At 40.4% G+C, this 21427-nt stretch overlaps 2 protein-coding genes across 3 annotated transcripts in view; both read left to right on the plus strand.

Moving 5' to 3' along the window:
• The window catches only part of endou2 (endonuclease, polyU-specific 2), a 40414-nt gene extending 34085 nt beyond the window's left edge, over window positions 1-6329 (plus strand). The window contains exons 6-7 of the mRNA XM_034178039.1: window positions 3720-3873; window positions 5989-6329. Of these exons, the coding sequence (XP_034033930.1) occupies window positions 3720-3873; window positions 5989-6243 (409 nt within the window). The 3' untranslated portion in view covers window positions 6244-6329. The remainder of the gene's footprint in view (window positions 1-3719; window positions 3874-5988) is intronic.
• Window positions 6330-8576: 2247 nt separating this feature from the next.
• The window catches only part of LOC117517116 (NEDD4 family-interacting protein 1-like), a 34997-nt gene continuing 22146 nt past the window's right edge, over window positions 8577-21427 (plus strand). The window contains exons 1-4 of one of the 2 annotated variants that reach the window (XM_034178041.1): window positions 8577-8758; window positions 15654-15729; window positions 19058-19191; window positions 21011-21098. In XM_034178041.1, coding sequence (XP_034033932.1) covers window positions 8729-8758; window positions 15654-15729; window positions 19058-19191; window positions 21011-21098 — 328 coding nt within the window. In that variant the 5' untranslated portion in view covers window positions 8577-8728. Of the gene's footprint in view, window positions 8759-15653; window positions 15742-19057; window positions 19192-21010; window positions 21099-21427 lie in introns of both variants that reach the window. The other variant, XM_034178040.1, reaches the window with a different exon arrangement.

The following is a 21427-nucleotide window of genomic DNA, read 5'->3' on the forward strand; positions in this document are numbered from 1 at the left end:
ATGTGGTGTGACCACCATTTGCTTCATGCAGTGCAACACATCTCCTTCGCATAGAGTTGATCAAGTTGTCAATTGTTGCCTGTGGAATGTTGGTCCACTCTTCTTCAATGGCTGTGCGAAGTTGCTGGATATTGGCAGGAACTGGTACACGCTGTCGTATACGCCGGTGCAGAGCATCCCAAACATGCTCAATGGGTGACATGTCCGGTGAGTATTCTGGCCATGCAAGAACTGGGACATTTTCAGCTTCCAAGAATTGCGTACAGATCCTTGCAACATGGGGCCGTGCATTATCCTGCTGCAACATGAGGTGATGTTCTTGGATGTATGGCACAACAATGGGCCTCAGGATCTCGTCACGGTATCTCTGTGCATTCAAAATGCCATCAATAAAATGCACCTGTGTTCTTCGTCCATAACAGACGCCTGCCCATACCATAACCCCACCTCCACCATGGGCCACTCCATCCACAACATTGACATCAGAAAACCGCTCACCCACACGATGCCACACATGCTGTCTGCCATCTGCCCTGAACAGTGTGAACTGGGATTCATCCGTGAAGAGAACACCTCTCCAACGTGCCAAACGCCAGTGAATGTGAGCATTTGCCCACTCAAGTCGGTTACGACGACGAACTGAAGTCAGGTCGAGACCCTGATGAGGAAGACGAGCATGCAGATGAGCTTCCCTGAGACGGTTTCTGACAGTTTGTGCAGAAATTCTTTGGTTATGCAAACCGATTGTTTCAGCAGCTGTCCGAGTGGCTGGTCTCAGACGATCTTGGAGGTGAACATGCTGGATGTGGAGGTCCTGGGCTGGTGTGGTTACATGTGGTCTGCGGTTGTGAGGCTGGTTGGATGTACTGCCAAATTCTCTGAAACACCTTTGGAGACGGCTTATGGTAGAGAAATGAACATTCAATACACGAGCAACAGCTCTGGTTGACATTCCTGCTGTCAGCATGCCAATTGCATGCTTGCTCAAATCTTGCGACGTCTGTGGCGTGCTGTGATAAAACTGTACCTTTGAGTGGCCTTTTATTGTGGGCAGTCTAAGGCACACCTGTGCACTAATCATGGTGTCTAATCAGCATCTTGATATGGCACACCTGTGAGGTGGGATGGATTATCTCAGCAAAGAAGTGCTCACTATCACAGATTTAGACTGGTTTGTGAACAATATTTGAGGGAAATGGTGATATTGTGTATGTGGAAAAAGTTTTAGATCTTTGAGTTCATCTCATACAAAATGGGAGCAAAACCAAAAGTGTTGCGTTTATATTTTTGTTGAGTGTAGTTTCATCTGCCTCCAGCTGCAGGTCCTTGATCTTGTTCACAAAATCTTGTGTGTTCTCTACATGGTGGTCTGAGTTACCCACTAGAGGAGCCAAAATCCACTTGGTGTTTGGCCAAATTGTACGTGATGGAATCTGTGCTGCATACAATAGGCCTGAGTGGCACGTCCTATTTGTGGATTTTGGGCAGTCCATAGATGCCCAAAATCAATGTTACGATTGGAGAGAACAGGCTTTTCCAGACAAGGGTTTACAGAAAATCCACGCACACTGACCAATATCTGTTCTTTGACTCAAACCACCTCCTTGAACACAAGCTCGGGGTGATCAGGACTCTTCTACACAGAGCCCTACAGGTGCCCACAACTGCAGAGGGAAGGGCTAAAGAACAACTGGTCTGGAAAGCCCTCACAGTATGTGGGTACCCACGATGGTCCGTGGACAAAGTGCAGAAGTCCCAGAGAACAACGCGGCCAGATAGACAGGAGACAGAGACAAGAAGAAGTGTCTCTCCCTTATTTAGCAGGAGTAGGGGGAAAACTACAGAGGATCTTCAGACACCACAAAATCTGTTTGCTTTAAACCGGTTAACACCTTGAGACAGAAATTAGTTCACCCTAATGACAGATCCCTAGTTACAAACAGCAATGTAGTGTATTCTATCAGATGTCAGGAAAACTGTAATGAACACTACATAGGTGAGACTAAGCAACCTTTACACAAAAGGCTATACCAGCACCACAGAGAGGGCGCCAGTGGACCTCAGTCTGCAGTTAATCTCCACCTTAAAGACACTAACCACACGTTTGAGGACAAGGAAGTTAAAATCTTAGCCAGAGAGAAGAAATGGTTTGAGAGAGGGGTCAAGGAGGCATTCTATGTGAAACAGTTGAAACCCAGCCTTAACCGGGGAGGGTGTCTGAGACACACTTTGTCCCCTGTTTACAATGGGGTACTCAGGTCGAAGCAGTTTCAGTCTTTTGTTCATGGTAATGAATCATTCACGTCAGCAGGAGAGTCGTCAAGGGAGCCGGCAGGAGAGGCGTCCATCCCATCATTATGAGGGACAGCTGCCCTGTCATTAGGAGGGTGCTAACTAGAGCACAATAGGTGCTAATTAGAGCTATTGTTTAGTCACTAGCCTATAGCAGTCTGCCTCTCGGTCGGAGGGGTCCGGTTAAGTTTAATACTCCAGCTTTTGTGGCTTCTGTTTATTCTTCTCTACAAGAGTCAAGACAGAAGTCAGACTACCAGAGCAAGAATTTTAGCTGAGGAAGCTTCTGTGATTTAAAGCGAAACGTCCTCTCGTCAAGCAACCCAGTCCAGTCGACAATTCAAGCTTCTCTACAATGCACAGAGTACTATGCACACAACTGTCTGTGCATATTCCACTGACAGAACATTGCATAATTATTCACCAATTTGTTAAGATACTATGGCTGGAACAATAATTCAACATCTGAAACAGAAGAATTTTTTGTTATTAGCAGTGCGTGAACACGCTCATTTATGTGGCAGAGTTCGTATGTAACGAAGCACATGGTGCATACCTGCAAGTCACTGATTCAAATGCATTTTGTGCGTACAACTATTAACATGAGCAAAATTCTCATTTGCATACTGCTCTTTGTAATGTTATCACCTGCTATCAGTTGCACATTACTGTAAATCAACCGTAAAATTGTGTCCACCCTAATGTGCAAAAGTTTGGATTGCTCATGCAATTTAGCATTCGTTACCTGGCATCTTATTAAATCAATCAAGCTTCTAAATCCAATCCCTTTGTGTACTTTGGGCTCAGATTATGCAGCATATATATAGCAAAGTCGCGTTGAACATAGCCCAAATGCAGTGACGCTATGCTCTTTAGACTATGTACCATAGATCATCAAGATAGGACAAATATTGTCCAAATGACTTGTGATGTAGAAATAACAACAAATCAACATGCAGATCCATCTCTGATCTGCTGTGGCATCCCAAAGTGAAAAAAGGAGAAGCTGAGAGAATTGACTTAAGATTGATGTAGAGCTGCATTACGCAACTCTACATAGGCCTGGTGTGAAAGGGGCTTTACTTTTAGATAAACCACTGAAAGGTGTATGTGTTCATTTTTTGAGTATTGGTTTACACAATCTCTGTTACAAAAAAATTAAAGAGTTGGGACTTCTTTTTTTAAGGCTGATTCTTCAAGGAAATAATGTCACACATGAATAAATAAAACAGGCTATGTGAGAAATGAATTACAGCAACCATAAATTTACAGGAACATCTGTACTTAAATGAGCTGGAATTGCAGCATTGTGTTTCTGGTGCTTCACTTCAAACTAGGAAGAACATCTGAGACTACAGCTGGGAAGGATTTTATCAGCAGTTCAGCAAACACGCTCAAAGACTAATGATCCAAATTGTGTCTCCTAGACCGGACTCCTCTGGGTTTGAACACGTGTTTGTTGGAGAGACCAGAGGAGGGCGGACCGTGATCGGGTTTCACAATTGGATCCAGCTTTACTTACAAGAGAAGTTGGGACACATCGATTACAAAGGCTACAGCGTCAATGCAAATTCACCCCAGGTACTCTGATTACGTCTGTCTTCAAGTAAGATCTGTCAAAGTGGTGAAAATTGTAAATGGACTGCATTTATATAGCACTTTTCCATCTGCATCAGACACTCAAAGCGCTTTACAATAATGCCTCATATTCACCCCGATGTCAGGGTGCTGCCATACAAGGCGCACACTGCATGCTGGGAGCAACTAAGTGATTAAGGACCTTGCCCAAGGTCCCTGAGTGATTTTCCGGTCAGGATGGTATTTGAACTGAGGATCCTCTGGTCTCAGGCCCAGCACTTAACCACTAGACCCTCACTGCCCCTAACAAAAACAAAAGTATTTGATCTGTCTTAAGGCATGCCCCCATTGGTTATTGCAGCTGGTGTTACATTTTCTAGTGTAATACCAGTATACCTGTATAAACATGTACAGCCAGGTCCATTCATATTTAGACATTGAGACAGTTTTGTAATGCTGCCTCTGTGCACCACTACAATGGAGCAGAAATGAAAGAATCAAGATGACAAGTAGACTTTCAGCTTCAATTCGACCAAACCCTGAAAGCTGTTGGGGATTGTTTTGGAGTCGCCAGTGAGCATAGACTGTGTTTCATATCTGAAGGCTCTCTGAACACCATCCAGAGGATTGGAGTACACAGCTCGTTGTAAATTCCAGGCAGTGTAGGGAGCTGAGAAAGTGGGATGTGGCGGCTCTGAGAGTAGACTTGGAGGCATTTATAAAGCCCCCGCTACACATAGCAAGAATGTGCAGGATCCAGCTGGGCTGTTGCTGTAGGTGAGATTCATGTTTATTAATGTTGTTATGGCCTGGCAAAACAGTTCCACATCATATCTCCTACAGAGTTAGGTGATCAAGTAATATGTATATTACAGCGGTGAGATCTGTTCAGCTCCGAGCCTGACACGTGCAATGACGCATTACTGCGCACGACACCACGGAGAGGCACAGTTGCCTGTGGTCTATACAGATATGATGGACACAGTATTTCACATTATTTATGTCACCCGTGGGAAGGAATGGACATATATCTGTACTGTAAGATCTATTATGGATATAACAGCCTGTTCAGATTTGCAGCGGCGTGTGCTCCGCAGTGGTGTATGGTGCTTTCGGTTTGATAGTGCTTCATTCACATTCACTGCACATGATGAATATGTGCCACATACATGTTATTACATGTCAACATTTCCTTTGCCCTCCCTGGCCGGGGTCCAGTGGAGGTGGACAACCGTGGCACAACATGCCAGCAGGCTTTGCTGTGACCAATCCATCTCAGAGCTCAATCAACTGCGATCGGATCATTTCAAATGCTATGATGGCGTCAGAATATGTAGATTGCATTCAGATGATGCACAAACTGGACCTAGACCTCTGATGGCGGTCTATGTCCAGCCAAGAGTGTTTTGAACATGTGCAACATACTTGGGACAGCCGAGCGAATGGGACTAAATATGTAGACTGCCCTGAGATAGCTGTCCATTGGTCTTCAGACCGCACTTCAGTACTTCCCGACTGTGGCCGGATGTGTCATTATGACAGCATTCGGCCTCGGTCAGCGTATGTCTGATGAGGGTATTAGTATTGACACCTGGTTTCCACCAATCTCTCATCCTGTGAATTGAAGCAAACTTATATATGGAAAGTCTTGTAGTTCTCCCAACCGCATATAGGAAAAAACAACCCAGAATGCATTGCTTCATCAACATCCTTTTTTTTTTTTTTTTTTTTCAGTCAGCTGAATTCCAGTCCCTTTGTTTGCCGTGCTTGTTGTCTATGATTTTTTTTTTTTTTTTTAACATGTCTACGAGAAAGCCTTGCAAGTTTATTCAATTTTCCAGAGTGTGACCATGAAGGCTTGGAGAGGAAGTGACTTCGGGTTAGTGATCTGGAGAAACTGCATAGTTCAACTGCTGTCTGTCACATCATCAGTTATACAGCTTCATGTTGCTGTTGCTTCTATATTGCAGCTGTGATCCGCCAGAGAGGCTTTAGCCATCTGCGTTTCTTCCTTACCTCTTCTTTTCAGACTGACAAGGACGAGCGCTGCAACCACTTTGTCAAACAGTTCCTCTTGTATCTCCTCATTACTGGCATTGCTTTTTCTTTCCACTGCAGCCTGATGAGAACAAGCACATCCTGGCGCTACAGTTCAGCTGGAAGAATGGTATAAAACCCAAAGGCAGCATCTTCATTGGCGTCAGCCCCGAGTTTGAATTTGCCCTCTACACCTTGTGTTTCCTCACCTCGCCCAATGAGCGTGTCAAAGTCCAGTTCAGTTTGTACGACGTGGAGATTGTTTGCCACCACTACAACCAGAAGCACATAGGAACCACCTACCCTGTGCTTCTTAGGTACCAGAACCATGATTAACTCTTGATATTGCATACAAAATGTTCACAGGTACTGTTGTCTTTTTAGTTTACATAAAGAAACAATAAAACCTTAAGACCCAGTTGCATTTCTAATCATTATTATTGCTCATGATTGCTTGTGTTGGACCCATGTTGGACAATGAGCCTTTTGTGCATGTTTTGATGGGGGGGTCATGCAACCACAAGAACACCACAGAATCGAACTGGGCTTAGGTGAAACCAAACCCATGGCGTTGTTGTTGTTGTGAGATCAGAGTGCTAACTACTGCTCTACTGTCCTGCCCAAAACATGAATATAAACCCAACTGCAAATAACTATCTCTAAGTTAATACTCACGCAGTGTAGCTAACTGAAAGCAGTTATTGGTATATAAACCTAAATGCTCAGACCAGTCTAACAAGTGCAAAGCCTGAAGCTAATCAACATTCATGCTCAGTAGAAAACATTGCTTGACCTTTATTATGACCTTCAAGGCTACTCAAGGTCGGATGCAATGCCACATTTTGAAAGCTGAGATGTCTTTATATTCAAGTTCAATAGTAAAGTGACTGTCACACCATGACGGATTGGAGAAATGTGTAAATAACTTCTATGAACTTTTGATATAGTTTGTATCCTGTCTCAATTCATTAAATGTGTTCCTTGTCAGTTGATGTCCGATGAGTCTGTTGGAAAGTTTCACGCATGCTCAAAACCTTCAGAAGACATCAGATGGAGAGATTGTTGTATGTTTGTTTTCTGTTTATTATGTGTTGTGTCCTGTACTTGTCACTTCTGTGGTATGCTTGCATTCTTATCCTGTGGTTGTCCATTTATATGGCCCAATGATGGATTAATATTGAACATGGACAGGATGAAATAGTCATCTATCACTCATAGTGGACGAGGAATGGCTGGCATAGAGGATGGCAACCTGTCAAACCAAACACAACACAATGTCAGGATAAGTAGAGTATAAGGACTGCAAAAGTAAAGGGTAACTGCCTCATAAGAAACAGATAGTGTTCTGTTTCTGGCATCCCACGAGGGCATATAAAATGAGGTCCTTTCCTGAGAGCCTCATTCCTTTATCAGCTTCTCTGGATTGAGGACTTCTGAGGTCCCATGAAATGCACCTTCAGACTCCTTTATCAAACCACTTTCCAACAAGCACAGCTGAACCTACAAAATGTCAATATGAACATTTGTGCCCATTTATGCAATAGAAGATTGAGGAGAAGGGGCCAAAACTTACCGACACACCCTCTATTTGCCTCGTCTTCCCTTCTCCACTGGAAACATTTTAAAAACTCCACTTTTCACGAGTGCTTTGGTGAATGCACCTGAAAACAAAACAGACCATCTTTTCGTGTGAAGTGATGCTGTGTTTGTGTTGCACACTGGCAAGCTGTCCCCAAAATTGGTCAAATCCCGCAATATCACACACGGGTTCAAACGAGACTGCGCTGCCCCATGCGTAAGTGTGTCACCTCTGACTCAAGAAGTATGTCTTTGAAAACCTTTCCCCTGTCTACTTTCATTTTGCTCTAAAGTTGACATTTGACCTCTAAATTTCAAAGGTTAATGGGATCATCCTTGGATGGAAGGCAAACGGCCTGCAAAATTTGCGTAAAATCCATCTCTTGGTCGTTAAGGTATTTTGTTAACAGACAAATGGATACAGGTGAAAACAATAAACCTGACTGGGCCAAAGAACATATAAAATATAATCAGAAAATTAAGTTTTAAACTGCAAATTAAATGGCCTTGACCTCTGAAACTTTGACCTATGACCTCCTTATTTGAGCTTGTCCAAGATCTTTTGCCAAGTTGCCAAATCCTACCTGCTAAAATTGTCTGGTTGAGATGCATAACACATATACCAGTGGAATTAGGGTGTGACGTAAATGCAACCCTAAAACAAAACACACACACTTCAAAACATTTATTGTGATTCAAATTAATGAATTTCAAGAAGCAGAACCTTTGGGACTTGAAGGGTGAAATTGTAGTCTTTCCCTATGTTTAAATTTGATTTTACTTATTTACTGTGTTTTTGTTTTTCGTATTGTGTCAAACGGGGGCGGTAGAGGGTTTGTTGTGACTAATGACGTCAATCGCTTGGGGAGGAGTTAAGTTTGCTGGAATTACCAAGAACAGGGAACGCGCCTGTTTGGATTTCACAATAAAACCAACACGCCCAAAAGACGACGACTTTGAATTAAAGATGACTGGCTAAAGAATCACGTTCGTAAAAACGACACGTGGCTATAATTTAGCTTTAATTCTACGAGTCACATCTGACCTGAAGCGGGGTTAATTTTCAAACAGGAAGTTTTGTGTTTTACAGTAGCCAAATCGTGCGAACTTGACATTTCCCTTCGCAGTCGAAGAAGCAGGTTTTCATTATATCGAGGAGGTCTGGGTTTCTCTTTGGTACTGTTATATAACATTTATTTGGCATCTCTGTTTTTATTATCGAGTCGCAGCCGTTGAATTTGGAATGGGTGAAGCGAGCGCCAGATATCAGCAGGTATGAGAAGAACGCTTAAGATGACTAATACCTTAAATAACACACTAACGTTGCTGTTAATGCTAACTGATTAAACCAGCCAACAGTGGCGTCGGTTTCATTTGAATACATTTTTTAATTCAAAGATGAACATCCGTGACATTAGCTAGTGATGATTAAATTACTGATTTGACTTATTTTTGTCAAATTCTGTTGATAAATACAATGTTGCTAGCATGGCTTTAATGTGCTAAAGGCAGTGTTTGTGTAGCTCATCATGACCTGCACACTCAAATGGGTGTGTTAACCGGTCATCTCATCCACCAATTTGTTTAGCAAGGAGCGTAAACACACGCACACACACGTATGTATGAGTTTCTAGGATTTGCAAAAGCTTAAGCATGCACCCTTAGTGGTGTAGCATAGCTAAAATTTCCATAGAAATTGTTCATTTTGTAATAAAAGCATGGACTTTGGCACACGTATTCTAAATTGATTGTTTTCGGATATTGTGCCATCCTGGAGCTGATCTCTAATGAGCTACAGGGTGAATAAAGAATTACACAACGGCCAAAATTTTAAAATGCTCCAATCATGTTGAAAACGATACCACATTATTTGTGTGATCATAACAATTCCAAAAAGGTACAGTTTGGACTATCTATGACTGAATTCCCTGGAGTTATGGTGTAAAAACAGCAAAAATGGTGATAAAGGTCAGTTTTAGTTTGTACAGGGGTCAAAAGTTAAAGTTGCTCCACTTTTGGGTAAAAACAAAACAAAACACAAATTATTGGTTAATAGCATTTTAGAAAGGAATAGTTTGCACCATCTGTCATGCTTAGTTATCATGTTACATAATAACGTCATACGTCATAGAATCCAATGGACGTCGACCTTGTATGACCTTTACTTTGGAGACCAAGCGTTCAACATAGTCAAAACTATTCCATTTATTAATCCTTTTATTTCAACCAATAATTTGCATCACTTTTTACCAAAATTGGAGCAACTTTAACTTTTGACCCCTGTACAAACTGAAAATGATTTTTGTAGAGCCTGACCGATATGGATTTTTGAGGCCGATGCCGATAACGATATTTGGATGAAAAAAAATGCAGATAATCGATAAATCGGCTGAATTGCAGATAGCCAATAAATCAGCCCATATTATTATTATTATTATTATTATTTTTTTTTTAAATGAATAAAATGTTTTTTTTTTTTGGACCCTTAACAAAAAAGGTATGGGCTAAAAGCTGAAGCTTTGTCCTCATATTGATTAACTTTATAACAGAGAAGAATTTTCAAGTTCAGAAAAATGCTAAAATGCAGTTGGAGCAGTTAGGGGGCTATTCAAACGGGCCAACTAGTAAGATATCACTCCTGAAAACAATCTTTGCCATATCACGTGAGGTAAATCTGCCCTACGATTGAATTTTGGAAAACCATGTGACGGAGAACCAGTTCTGATTGGACGCTCACATTGCGCACGTCATCACACATCTTCTATGAGGAGTACCAAGATGGTCGATGGTGGATCGAAAGTCCGTGGACTTACTTTTTTTTTTTTTTTTTTTTGCTGAAAAGTTAAGTTTCTATCATATCATTAAAAAGTTATTTACAATTTAGTAAAGCTTGGTCCCAACCGTCCTATACGATGGCGTCGGTCCCAGAGGGTTAATGGCGAACGGCAGTAATTCTCAGAACCCTTCCGGACGACGAATCTGAATGTTTCAACCTCTTAACAGTAAATGAAAATTTTTCATGCTAGAAATAAGGTCTACACAACGTGGGCTTAATAAAAAGCGTGACTGACGCAATGAAGCACATTTGACACATTACTACATAAGCTGAGTTAATCAAACTGAGTTGAACTGAAACGGGAGAAATGTGGGGTGAATGTAATCGCAGTTATATAAACAACATCCTTATAAACTTTTATGCTTTTGTCAGCTGATCAGTGCAGTGTGACGGCGAACTACGGGGCCGGTGATGAACACATTTAAGCAGGGGTGTAGGCAGCTCTCAGAAGAATGGAGTCAGAGCTCCATCTACTGGACAAACGGTGCAAGGACATTTTACATTGCCGACACAAACATTATTTCAGTAACTGTTCTGTTTATGAGAAATTATAAACATCTATCGGCAGAATTTTGGCCGATAGTGAGTACTTTGAAAAGGGCTTATATCGGCCGATAATATCGGTCAGGCTGTAGATTTTTGTCACCATTTTTGCTGTTTTTAGCCCATAACTCCAGAACATTCAGTCATAGATAGTCCAAACTATACCTTTTTGGAATCATTATGATCAGACAAACAATGTGGTATAGTTTTCAACATGATTGGAGCATTTTTAAATATTGACCCGTGTAGCTCATGCAAAGTCAGCTCAAGGATGGCTCCATATCTGAAAAAACATTAAAGTTAGAATATGTGTGCCAAATTCCATGCTTTTATCACAAAATGAACAATTGTTTTGCTATGCCACCTGTAAAATACAGTGAGTGAATCAAAAGATGAGTGAGTCCCTTCCAGGTCTAAACACAAGAACTTGAACACAAAGTATCTATACAATTGCAGGGCCTTTTCGCTACCAGCTCATTTTTTGTCTTTGTGTCACATCGTCATGCGATGTTATTGATGCCAGAGGTTTGATACACTTGTGAGCCCGAGCAGAGCCGAAATCTATGCAGAAAACCATGTTTCATTGTCTCATCTAGTTTCTGAAATACAATCATTCACGTATTTCAGATGATGACCTATGATTTGACCCTGACCTTAGACTTTTGATTTTGATGTTACATGTGTTATGAGAGGATGGTCCACTGAGTGTATTTACCATGTTGGATTGAAATTACTGTTTGTCTTTTGAAGTTATTGCTGCACACAGTAAATGATGACCTTTCTTCATCTATGTCCTTGATATAATCGGTGTTGTGAGAGGATGGTCCATTGATTTTATTCACCATCTTGTCTTGAATTGAATTGAACCTCAGGGGAGGTGATGGTCTAGTGGTTAAGGTGTTGGGCTTGAGTCCAGAAGATCATGGGTTCAAATCCCCGCCTGACTGGAAAATCACTAAGGGCCCTTGGGCAAGGCCTTTAATCCCCTATTGCTCCCGGTGTGTAGTGAGCGCCTTGTATGGCAGCACCCTGACATCGGGGTGAATGTGAGGCATAATTGTAAAGCGCTTTGAGCATCTGATTCAGATGGAAAAGTGCTATATAAATGCAGTCCATTTACCATTTGAATTCACTCTTTGTCTTTTGAAGACATCTGCACAGTCAGCGAGACCTCTGATTTGAACTTGACCTCTGTGACCCTTTACGTGACCTGTGTTGCAAGATGATGGTCCACTGACTTTATCCACCATATTTGATTAAAGTTGCTGGTTGCATTTTCTGCATATTCACCTCTTAAATTTTGGGTAATTTTGACGACCAGTGAAGCTCATATTTTGTGCCATGACATCTTTTTAGAATAGAGCATTTATTGTCATTGTACATATATATTATACATACATACAGTGAAATTTGTCCTCTGCATTTAATCCATCCTAATTACAGTTTACACACAATCCAACTTCTAGGAGCAGTGGGCAGCTACAGTCCGGCGCCCAGGAACCAACTCCAGATGTGGAGATGCTGTCTTGGTCAGGGGCAGAGAAAGGAGCAGACCCTAAATAAGCATGTAGTAATGTTAATGTAGTAATTTGCAGTTATTCTTTTATATATTAGTTTATTCTTTTATATATTAGTTTAATTTGAATGTTGTCACAGTAGGTATATGTCTGGGCATGTTGAGTAGACCAGGCACACAAAGTTTTGACTTTTGTTTAAATGCATTTTATGAAGACTTGTTGCTCATTGGTAGGTGCTCATGGCCACTAGGCCACTGTTGCGCTTTTTTTTTTTTTTTTTAACAGTGGCTATTTTCTTAAACTCAGTGTGGTCAGTGGTCACAAGTCCACACAACCCTGTTTAAAGGATTTTGTATATAGCCAAAACAGACACTTCTTCCTTCTCACTCTCTTTCAATGTCATTTTGAAGTTACACATAGCTTGAAATGATCTTGCCACCAAAACCACCTCTGCTCATTTATTTATGAAGTGTTTCCCTATCATGCACTCAGAATGCTTTGCAATTTAAAACGCATTAACATACAAGAAATTGATACGAGATTTATGCATAGTACTACAAGAAAGTAATCGAGAACATCAAAATTTGAACCCACAACTTTAACATAAGCAAATTAAATTAGGGAAGAATTAAATGCTGGGAAAGAAACAAGTTTTATAAATGCTTCAACTAGATTGACCTGTCTAATGGCTGATGAACTGTTCCATAAGGTGGACCTTGAAAACCAAAGGCTCTATGATTTCCCACGTACTACTTCAACTTTGGAACAAGGTACAGGCCAGCGCCCTGAGACCACAAGGCACGTCAAGCAAGTCACAATAAGTTTGGCAAGATGAAGAATGCAACCACTTTGTATTTTATATGTTAACAATAAAACTTTCAGTTATAGGGCATAGTATGGGGGAGTTATGTTACATTTGATATATTTACCTCCGCCAACGAGGTTATGTTTTTGGTTGCGTCCGTTTATTGGTTGGTTGGTTGGTTGGTTTGTTAGCAGGATTACTCAAAAAATCCTCAACAGATTTCAATTAAATTTTTTACCAGGGGTGTATCTTGGCCTAACTTAGAAGTTATTAAATTTTGGTAATGATCTGGAACATGATCCGGATCCAGTATTTTTTTTTTTTTTTTAAGGATTCTTTATCATTGCAGAATAGGGCCAATTTCAACATTTTTGCATCTAACTTCATGAAGATGGGTCACAAAGGCTGAACAAAAATTAAGTTACGACACAACAATAATTTAGCATTTGTTTCTCCTCATTGAATAAACTTATTAGAAAATAAAAAAACTTGTGTAGTTCATGCAGTTTCTCTTTATAAATACATTTGCTGAAGATCTAAGGGTTTAACCTTCTGGGGCCGACGGCATTGTATACGACTGCTGAGACCAACATTTACTAAATTATAAATAACTTTTTAATGATATGAGATAGAAACTTACTTTTTTTTTTTGTTTTGCTGAAAAGTTAACTCTGTGGACTTTCAAGCCACCATCCACCATCTTTGTACTCCTCATAGAATCTGTATGATGACATGAGCAATGTGAGTTAGGGTGGTTCAAAAAAATAAAAGTTGGAAATTCATTACTCTCACCCCTTCATTTTATGATGCTTTGGGAAAAAAAGAAAGACATGGTAATTCCTTTTTGGGAGAGAGCTAGAATCCCACTGAGGGCAAAGCAGCATCTGATCACAAAGTTAGAAGAGTTGTTCGGAAAATGGAAAACATTGAAAAAGACCAAGAATCACAATACAGACAAGCAGAAGAAAGATGAAACAGTGTTTTGTGAATCTGTGGATGGCTTGTTTGACATGGCACATCAGGATGCCCTAACAATGATAAAGATTGAAGACTACAAATGCATTGTGAAAGCATTTCACTAGATAGAAGTCCATTTACCATGTTTACTGTTTTAGGTGATCAGTATATCAAGTCATTATCATGTAAAGGATGTTCTCTTATGTTACACAGCTGTATCAATGGTTCTTGTGCTGATTCATACATTTATTTTTGAATATTAAGTACTGCATGACATAAAGAACATTATTGTTTTGAGCTAGATCAGAATATTTGTGGAAATATATAAAGCATAGACTTATTTAAATTTATCAATAATGAAACAGTATTTGATCAATAAAATGAAAATACAATGATTGTTACAAAATCTTTGCGACCCCAGTATGTAGGTATTGTAGGAGCATGATACATGTACAAGAAGAACTGCATCTCACAATTTATGTTTTAGTGGTTACTATTTTTATGGGATATGAAAAGAATTGATTTTCCAATGTATTGTCATAATTTTTCTCCTGACATATCAATATTAAACTGACAGAAATAATTTGGAAATATTTGGAAATTACCATACTATATATGACAGTTATTGCGAGCAAAATCTTTAAGGGCTGTGTGCTACCAGTAAATATTTTTATGAAATTGTACATGATGTGTTTTTATGTTAGGTACAACAAATTTAGAGGGTGAGACTTGAAGTTTTTTTGAAAAAAAAAAAAATTGACCATTTTTATGGACCACCCTAATGTGTGTGCCCACTCGGAAATGGTTCACCGTCACATGGTTTTCCATAATCCAATCGTAGGGCAGATTCACCTCACGTGACACACCAAAGATTGTTTTTAGGAGTGATGTGTTACTAGTTTATTATAGTTTGCTGTGTGTTTTGAATAAATGTGTGGAAAATTATTTCCCGCTTTACTTTTTCCTTTCTTATTTGTAATTGTAAACCTTTACTACACTTATAAAACACAACTGTATATTTCATATATTTTGAAAGTACAGGTTGTCCTGAAAAAAAAAGAGACATAAACCTTGATTATGGGATGCAGGGAGAGCTGTTAACAGCAATAATAAAACCTTTATGCCAGGCGAGTGAACTGTACAAAACATGCCCTCGGACCCCAGAGTGTTAACCACTGAATCTGAAACATGACGGCAGATGCGTGAAACGACGTGGAATAAGTCTCTTTGCCAAAGGGTATTCCATGTGACTTCAGTGACCCTATGGCCTTGGCGGAGGTTTGCACTGTCCGAGTGTTTCTATTTTTCATTTGTTTCGGGTCAAAAAATTGTCTACTTCCTCTTGAAATACATATTTCAGTATCAAAACAGGTTTAATTTTTTTTTTTGTAACCATGATATATTGTTGCATACCCTAGTTTTACAGCATTTTTAATGATAGAGAAATGCCTTCCATGTTTAAGTTCATTTCACTTTTTAAAACGGGAAATGGTTTTTCTTCTTCTCACAGCTGTCCAATGAGGAGGACCCAGAAGAAAGTCCACAGGTAGCTGCCGATGCACCGCCCCCGTATAGCAGCATTACAGGTGATGATGCAGGTAAAAAACACAAAAATGATCAAGACTTTCTTCAAGTTTTGAGGTCAGTTGATTTAAGCCCTGGTCAGACCGAATAATAAAGCCATGAATAATGAGCCACGTATGGATTTGTCAGAAATTTCAGTGATTGTTGGAATAATGAGCCACGTATATGATGTTCTTTTGAATGAATTACAGGAAACGGATGTTTTAAAAAAGACAACAAGGGCTTTCTCAGAGTGGAACCTGCTCTTGCAGGTAGCCTGTCCTGGACTCCTGGACTAGTCTGCCTCGCTGTCTCTCGTATGTGCCACGTTCAAGCCTTGTATGGGCCACATATTGCAACTGTCAATATTTCCGGGTATCCTCACAGGCGCCACGTTGTGTCACGTATGAGCCATGTTGGGCCTCGTTAATGCAAACAACACATAGCCATCACGTGGCCCACCTCTATATAAGCTTGTTCAGCGTCATTCTGCCACCTTTTTGCTACAAACTACTCTCACACATACGGCACGACAAACATGTAATAACATGGTCTGTACCTGTATTTTGAAGTCTGGTGACTGTACATTTCCATTAATATTCCTGCATAAGTATTAAATTCTTTTAACAGATTCTGGCCAAATACTAAATAACTAACTAAAAAATTCCAAGGATCTTTCCATTTATTCATATCTACACCACATTTCATGCCAGTGTCAGTATTTAACATGTTACTACAGAATCAGTTTATTATTTTTTTGAGAAATCATTGAAAAAATGAACACTCCAAATTTGTTGAACCATACTGACGATGACCAAGGAGAGGCATACTCCTTGTACCTTAAGGGAACATCACTGTGGCCATGTGGCATATTTATCTGAGCAGGATTCAGTACAGAGGACTCAAACAACTGGATGATAACAACCTGGGTGCAGCAGATAAAAGGCTCCGTACGGCAGATTGGGATGGACAACATATGTGCTTGTCTGGTTGTCATTTGGGTTCCAGGGCATATTTTTGGTGTGGCATTGTGCGACAACAGCACTAACTTCAGCCTGAACTTATCAATGAAGCAGTGTGGCAATAGCACACATCTGGCCATGAAACAGCTCTTTAAAAATGGAGGACAACACATAAAATCTGTACATTGTTGGCCAGATTTGGATGTTTCCCACAATTTAAAGAAGGTGGTCTTTGCCACAAATTGATATTCATTGTTTGCTTTCAACTCGGATATGTTGTGGTACACAACTACAATAAAATGCTTCAAATAGGGCCACAACTGCGCACCATTGGTTTGAAAGTAGATCACCAAAGGTCAAGAGGGTGAAGGCTTTCGTTCCTGCCGAACTCTTTATTATCAGTAATGAAATGATTCCCTCTACGTAAAAATGTGAACGCTTGAGTTGCAGAGAAAATCGGCATCCTCTTGGCCCTTTATGGAGTGTGTTTTGAGACCACTGTTATAAATACTGTGTGGGTTGAAGCTGCTTTGACAGATTGTAACATGCATATGATGGCTGCGGTCCAAATTCATGAGCTACAGTCTTTCGAGATGAAGTGGTTGTTTTGAAAAGAAAATTTGATCGTTATTTTTATCCCCCATCGACTGCAAGACCCAGAAGCAAGGATGCAGAAATGTACTCCATGTGTACGCACCCAAATTACTCATACTTCCTTGTGAATGTAAAGAAAATTTATCTGATTTTTATCACATTCAAACGGAGCATCCTCCGTTTTCTCGAAACTAGTTTAATTTGAGTGCCATCAGATTTTACCAAGACCCAAAGACTCCTGTCCACTTTAATGAAGAGAGTATTGTTATTTATTATCTTTCACATGCCTACCCCAACCACACAGCCACAAAAGACTATATTTATTCATTTTTTTCTACCCATTTGTTTCAATTAAGGATCATGGGGAGTTGGAGCCTATCCCAGCAATCAGTGGGTGAGAGGCAGGGTTAAACCTGGAGAGCCAGGCTGTTGCAGGGAAAAGAGTTTAGATTTACGTAATTATAAACCTTCCAGCTTGAAATTTTGAACTGCTTTCATACCCATTCTGCATACCTAATATACATATATTTTACATACCCAAATCAAAATGTGGCAGTGTGATGACTAAGCTGATAAAAGACATACCTCAGTGAATATTTTCAAATTCTCTGCCAAAGTGGCAGCATGGTGGTTTAGTGGTTAGCACTGTTGCCTCATAGCAAGAAGGTCATGGGATTGATTCCCACCTGTGGCCTTTCTGTGTGGCGTTTGCATGTTCTCCCCGTCTTTGTGTGGGTTCCTTCCGGGATCTCTGGCTTCCTCCCACATCCAAAGACATGCAGGTTAGATGAATTTTAAACTTTAAATTGTCAGTAGGTGTGCGTGCAGGTGTGAATGTGTTTGTCTAAATGTGGCCCTGTGACAAACTGACATCCTGTCTAGGGTGTGCCCTGCCACATGCCCTATGACTGCTGGGATAGGCTCGAGCTTAGCCATGCAATGATGTTGCCGTGATCTTTAATTGGATTAAGCGGGTATAGAAAAAGGATAGATGGATGGATGAATATCTACCAAAGTGATCAAGCCATCACTAAACCAACTGAATGCCATTTTACAAATTACTGGTAGGGGATACTTGGGGTGTGCGTTATTGTTATTAGTTGACTCTTTGTTTTTATTTATCTTTAAAACATAAAGACCTCATATTTACTAGAGGTGCCAAAAAAAACAAACAATTAAAAGCTCTCAATATTTGACATGTTTTGAACTTTGGGCTGCATACCATCATATGTTCAACCACTCCCAGCAGAAGACTGCCCCTCCCTGAGCCTGGTTCTGCTGGAGGTTTCTTCCTGTTATAAGGGAGTTTTTCCTTCCCGCTGTCGCCAAGTGCTTGCTCATAGGGGGTCGTTTTGACCGTTGGAGTTTTTCTGTAATTATTGTATGGCTTTTGCCTTGCAATATAAAGCGCCTTGGGGCAAATGTTGTGATTTGGCGCTATATAAATAAAATTGATTTGATTTGATATGTTCAGTGAGCAACATCAAGCACAAACCAGGTCAAATTCTGAAGTTTCATCATAGGAATTTAATCAGACTAATTTGTATTTAATTAATATTTATTGTGCTGTAATCAAAGTACAATCTGTTTTCTTTTTTGCACTGAAATAGGTCACAGCTGAAAGGGTAAGTCAGCCCTTTATGGGTCTGATGCTTATATGAAGATTTGAAGCCAGAGTTTAGCTATGGTTTATTTTGACTGTGAAACAACCTAAAATATGCAGATAGGAGGCTGGTTGATAGAAGTTTTTTGTAATAGTTCTGGTGTTTGAATGCTTGTGCCGTTTCTTCTTCAGGTTACTTTGATGAGAAGGAAGACGGGATTTTCCCCAAACCTCCCTCATACAACGTAGCAACAACACTTCCATCCTATGATGAAGCAGAGAGAACAAAAGATGATGTGGCTGCTGTTCCCCTGGTAACTGGAAGAGTGAGTGTTTCACGTTTTTTCCTTTTTGCTCACAGATACAGTCACGTGTGTGTACACACACACACACACACACACACACACACACTACAGCTTTGGCTTCAACACCTAAATTCTACAAGGTGCAGGGAATATTTAGCCTCCACCATATGTGTGTCACGTGATGATTGCCTTTATTGTTTGTTTGAATATGATTACACATTGTAGTCTGCTTTTAATAATCAAGTTTTAACAAACGGTGTTTTTTAGTGCTTGTAGTAATAACTCATCTTTTCCAGGCTGTGTTAGTGACGTTGTCAACTCAGTAGTTTCTGATCATACACACCAGGTGTGTGTCCATCTTGGTAGCTGTTTAGGCGGTATGTCATTTGAAATGATGCTTGCATATCAAGCGGAGACACTGGTACTCGTCAGTGTGTTTGTGTTGTGCAGTATATGCCATCATTACGCCAACAACGTTGTATTCCATTACACAGTTAATCCACTTTCAAACGCGGAGCAAATAATGCCGTGTTACAGTATATGTGCTGAAAATGCAAGCGCCATTTCAACTCAACTGAAACGTTGTCTTTGATTTTGTTTTTTTTTAAACCTCAGATACGACAACAAATAAACTACGCTGACATATTTGAGCAGAGTTTTGTTGCATTGCTTTACCTAGCTTGTCTGTCAACAAGGTTCTTTGACTTTTAAGGTTACTGGTTCTCTTCAATTTCAATTTATTTTCATTTATATAGCGCCAAATCACAACAGAGTTGCCTCAAGGCGCTTCACACAAGTAAGGTCTAAGCTTACTAAACCCCAGAGCAACAGTGGTAAGGAAAAACTCCCTCTGAGGAAGAAACCTCAAGCCGACCAGATTCAAAGGGGCGACCCTCCCTTTCTGTCAGATTGTCAGCAGATGCATATGTACCGCTGTCTGTGGGGAGGCTCTAACCGAGACCTATATTTATGACAGTAGTGAAGAAAAAAAGGAGAATTATGTTTCGCACCTGCAGGGGGACCCTGAGAGCAGTGCTTGCATAGTACTGCTTTAACAATTAATCCGATCAGCAGCTCATACTTGGTCATCTCTGCCTAATTCTGTGCCATCAGTGTACATACACACACACACACGCACGCTCTGTTTGATTTCCGGTGTTGTGTTTCTCTGCCTCACACCGCCTTGCCTGTGGCTCAGCAGCAGCCTCAGCACAGGGAATGCCTGGAGACTTTGGATGATGTAATTCGCAGTTCACTGGAGGTAACTGGAAGCAGTGGGGAGAGAGTGTGTGTTGAGTGGGGACACGCTGGTCCTGATATCTTCCCGTATTCAGAATCCCAACCTTCTTGTGTTTTAACTTAGAAAACTAGCTACTCGTTAGTGGTAGATGTACAAATTCTGCTGATTATTCTTGATGTTGTGAGCCACTGCAGTGAAGCAGGCAGAGTGCAGACATTTGTGGTTTGAAATGGACCCAAAAAAAAAAAGAAAAAAACCACTAAAAGGGCTTTCTGTGTTGTGACATTCCCATTGGTGATTTTGGTTGTTTGTGCCTCATTGACTCTGCTTTCAGCAGATCTTTGTTTCAGCTAGCAGGCGGTAACCCGGCCTTAATTCTGCTGGCTCTGCACAATTAGTATTGATCACAGTGCAGTTGACAGGCTTTAAATAAAACAAAACAAAATAAAAAATGTATTTCAGCCAGTCATTGGCTGTAGATTCGTAAACAAAACAAACAAATAAAAAAAAAGCTAATTCAGTTTGAGCCCTGGGAAGTTGTGCTGCTGCCATGCTCAGCTGTGGGAAAATTATTATTTTAAATCCTTTATTCCATGACAGGATGATGACTTTGTAACCAGAGATGAATTTGACGATACTGATCAGATGAGGATAGGCAATGACGGAATCTTCATGCTCACTTTCTTCAGTAAGTTACCCATTTGGTTTTACATGTATATCATCATTTCACCTGTTTCCTCCTCTTACTTATGTTTCTTCTTTTGTGAGACACTGATTCAATAAATTTTTATGATGAAGTGAGTTTCTTTACATTTTTATGACTTCTTGACCATGAGAGGTATTGGTGCAAGGGTGCCAATATTTCTATAATCTTTAGAATTTTTGTTACAAAAAAAAAAGTTTCTCCCTTCTGTAATTTTGTTAAACCCAACCAGGGATGTATGAAGCCCTCCCAAAAAGTGCTGGAGGAATCACAGCGTCTGTGGGTACATGTGAGTGGAGCAGAATGATTTGGGG

The sequence above is a fragment of the Thalassophryne amazonica genome, chromosome 9 (assembly GCF_902500255.1).
Source record: "Thalassophryne amazonica chromosome 9, fThaAma1.1, whole genome shotgun sequence".
NCBI lineage: Eukaryota > Metazoa > Chordata > Actinopteri > Batrachoidiformes > Batrachoididae > Thalassophryne > Thalassophryne amazonica.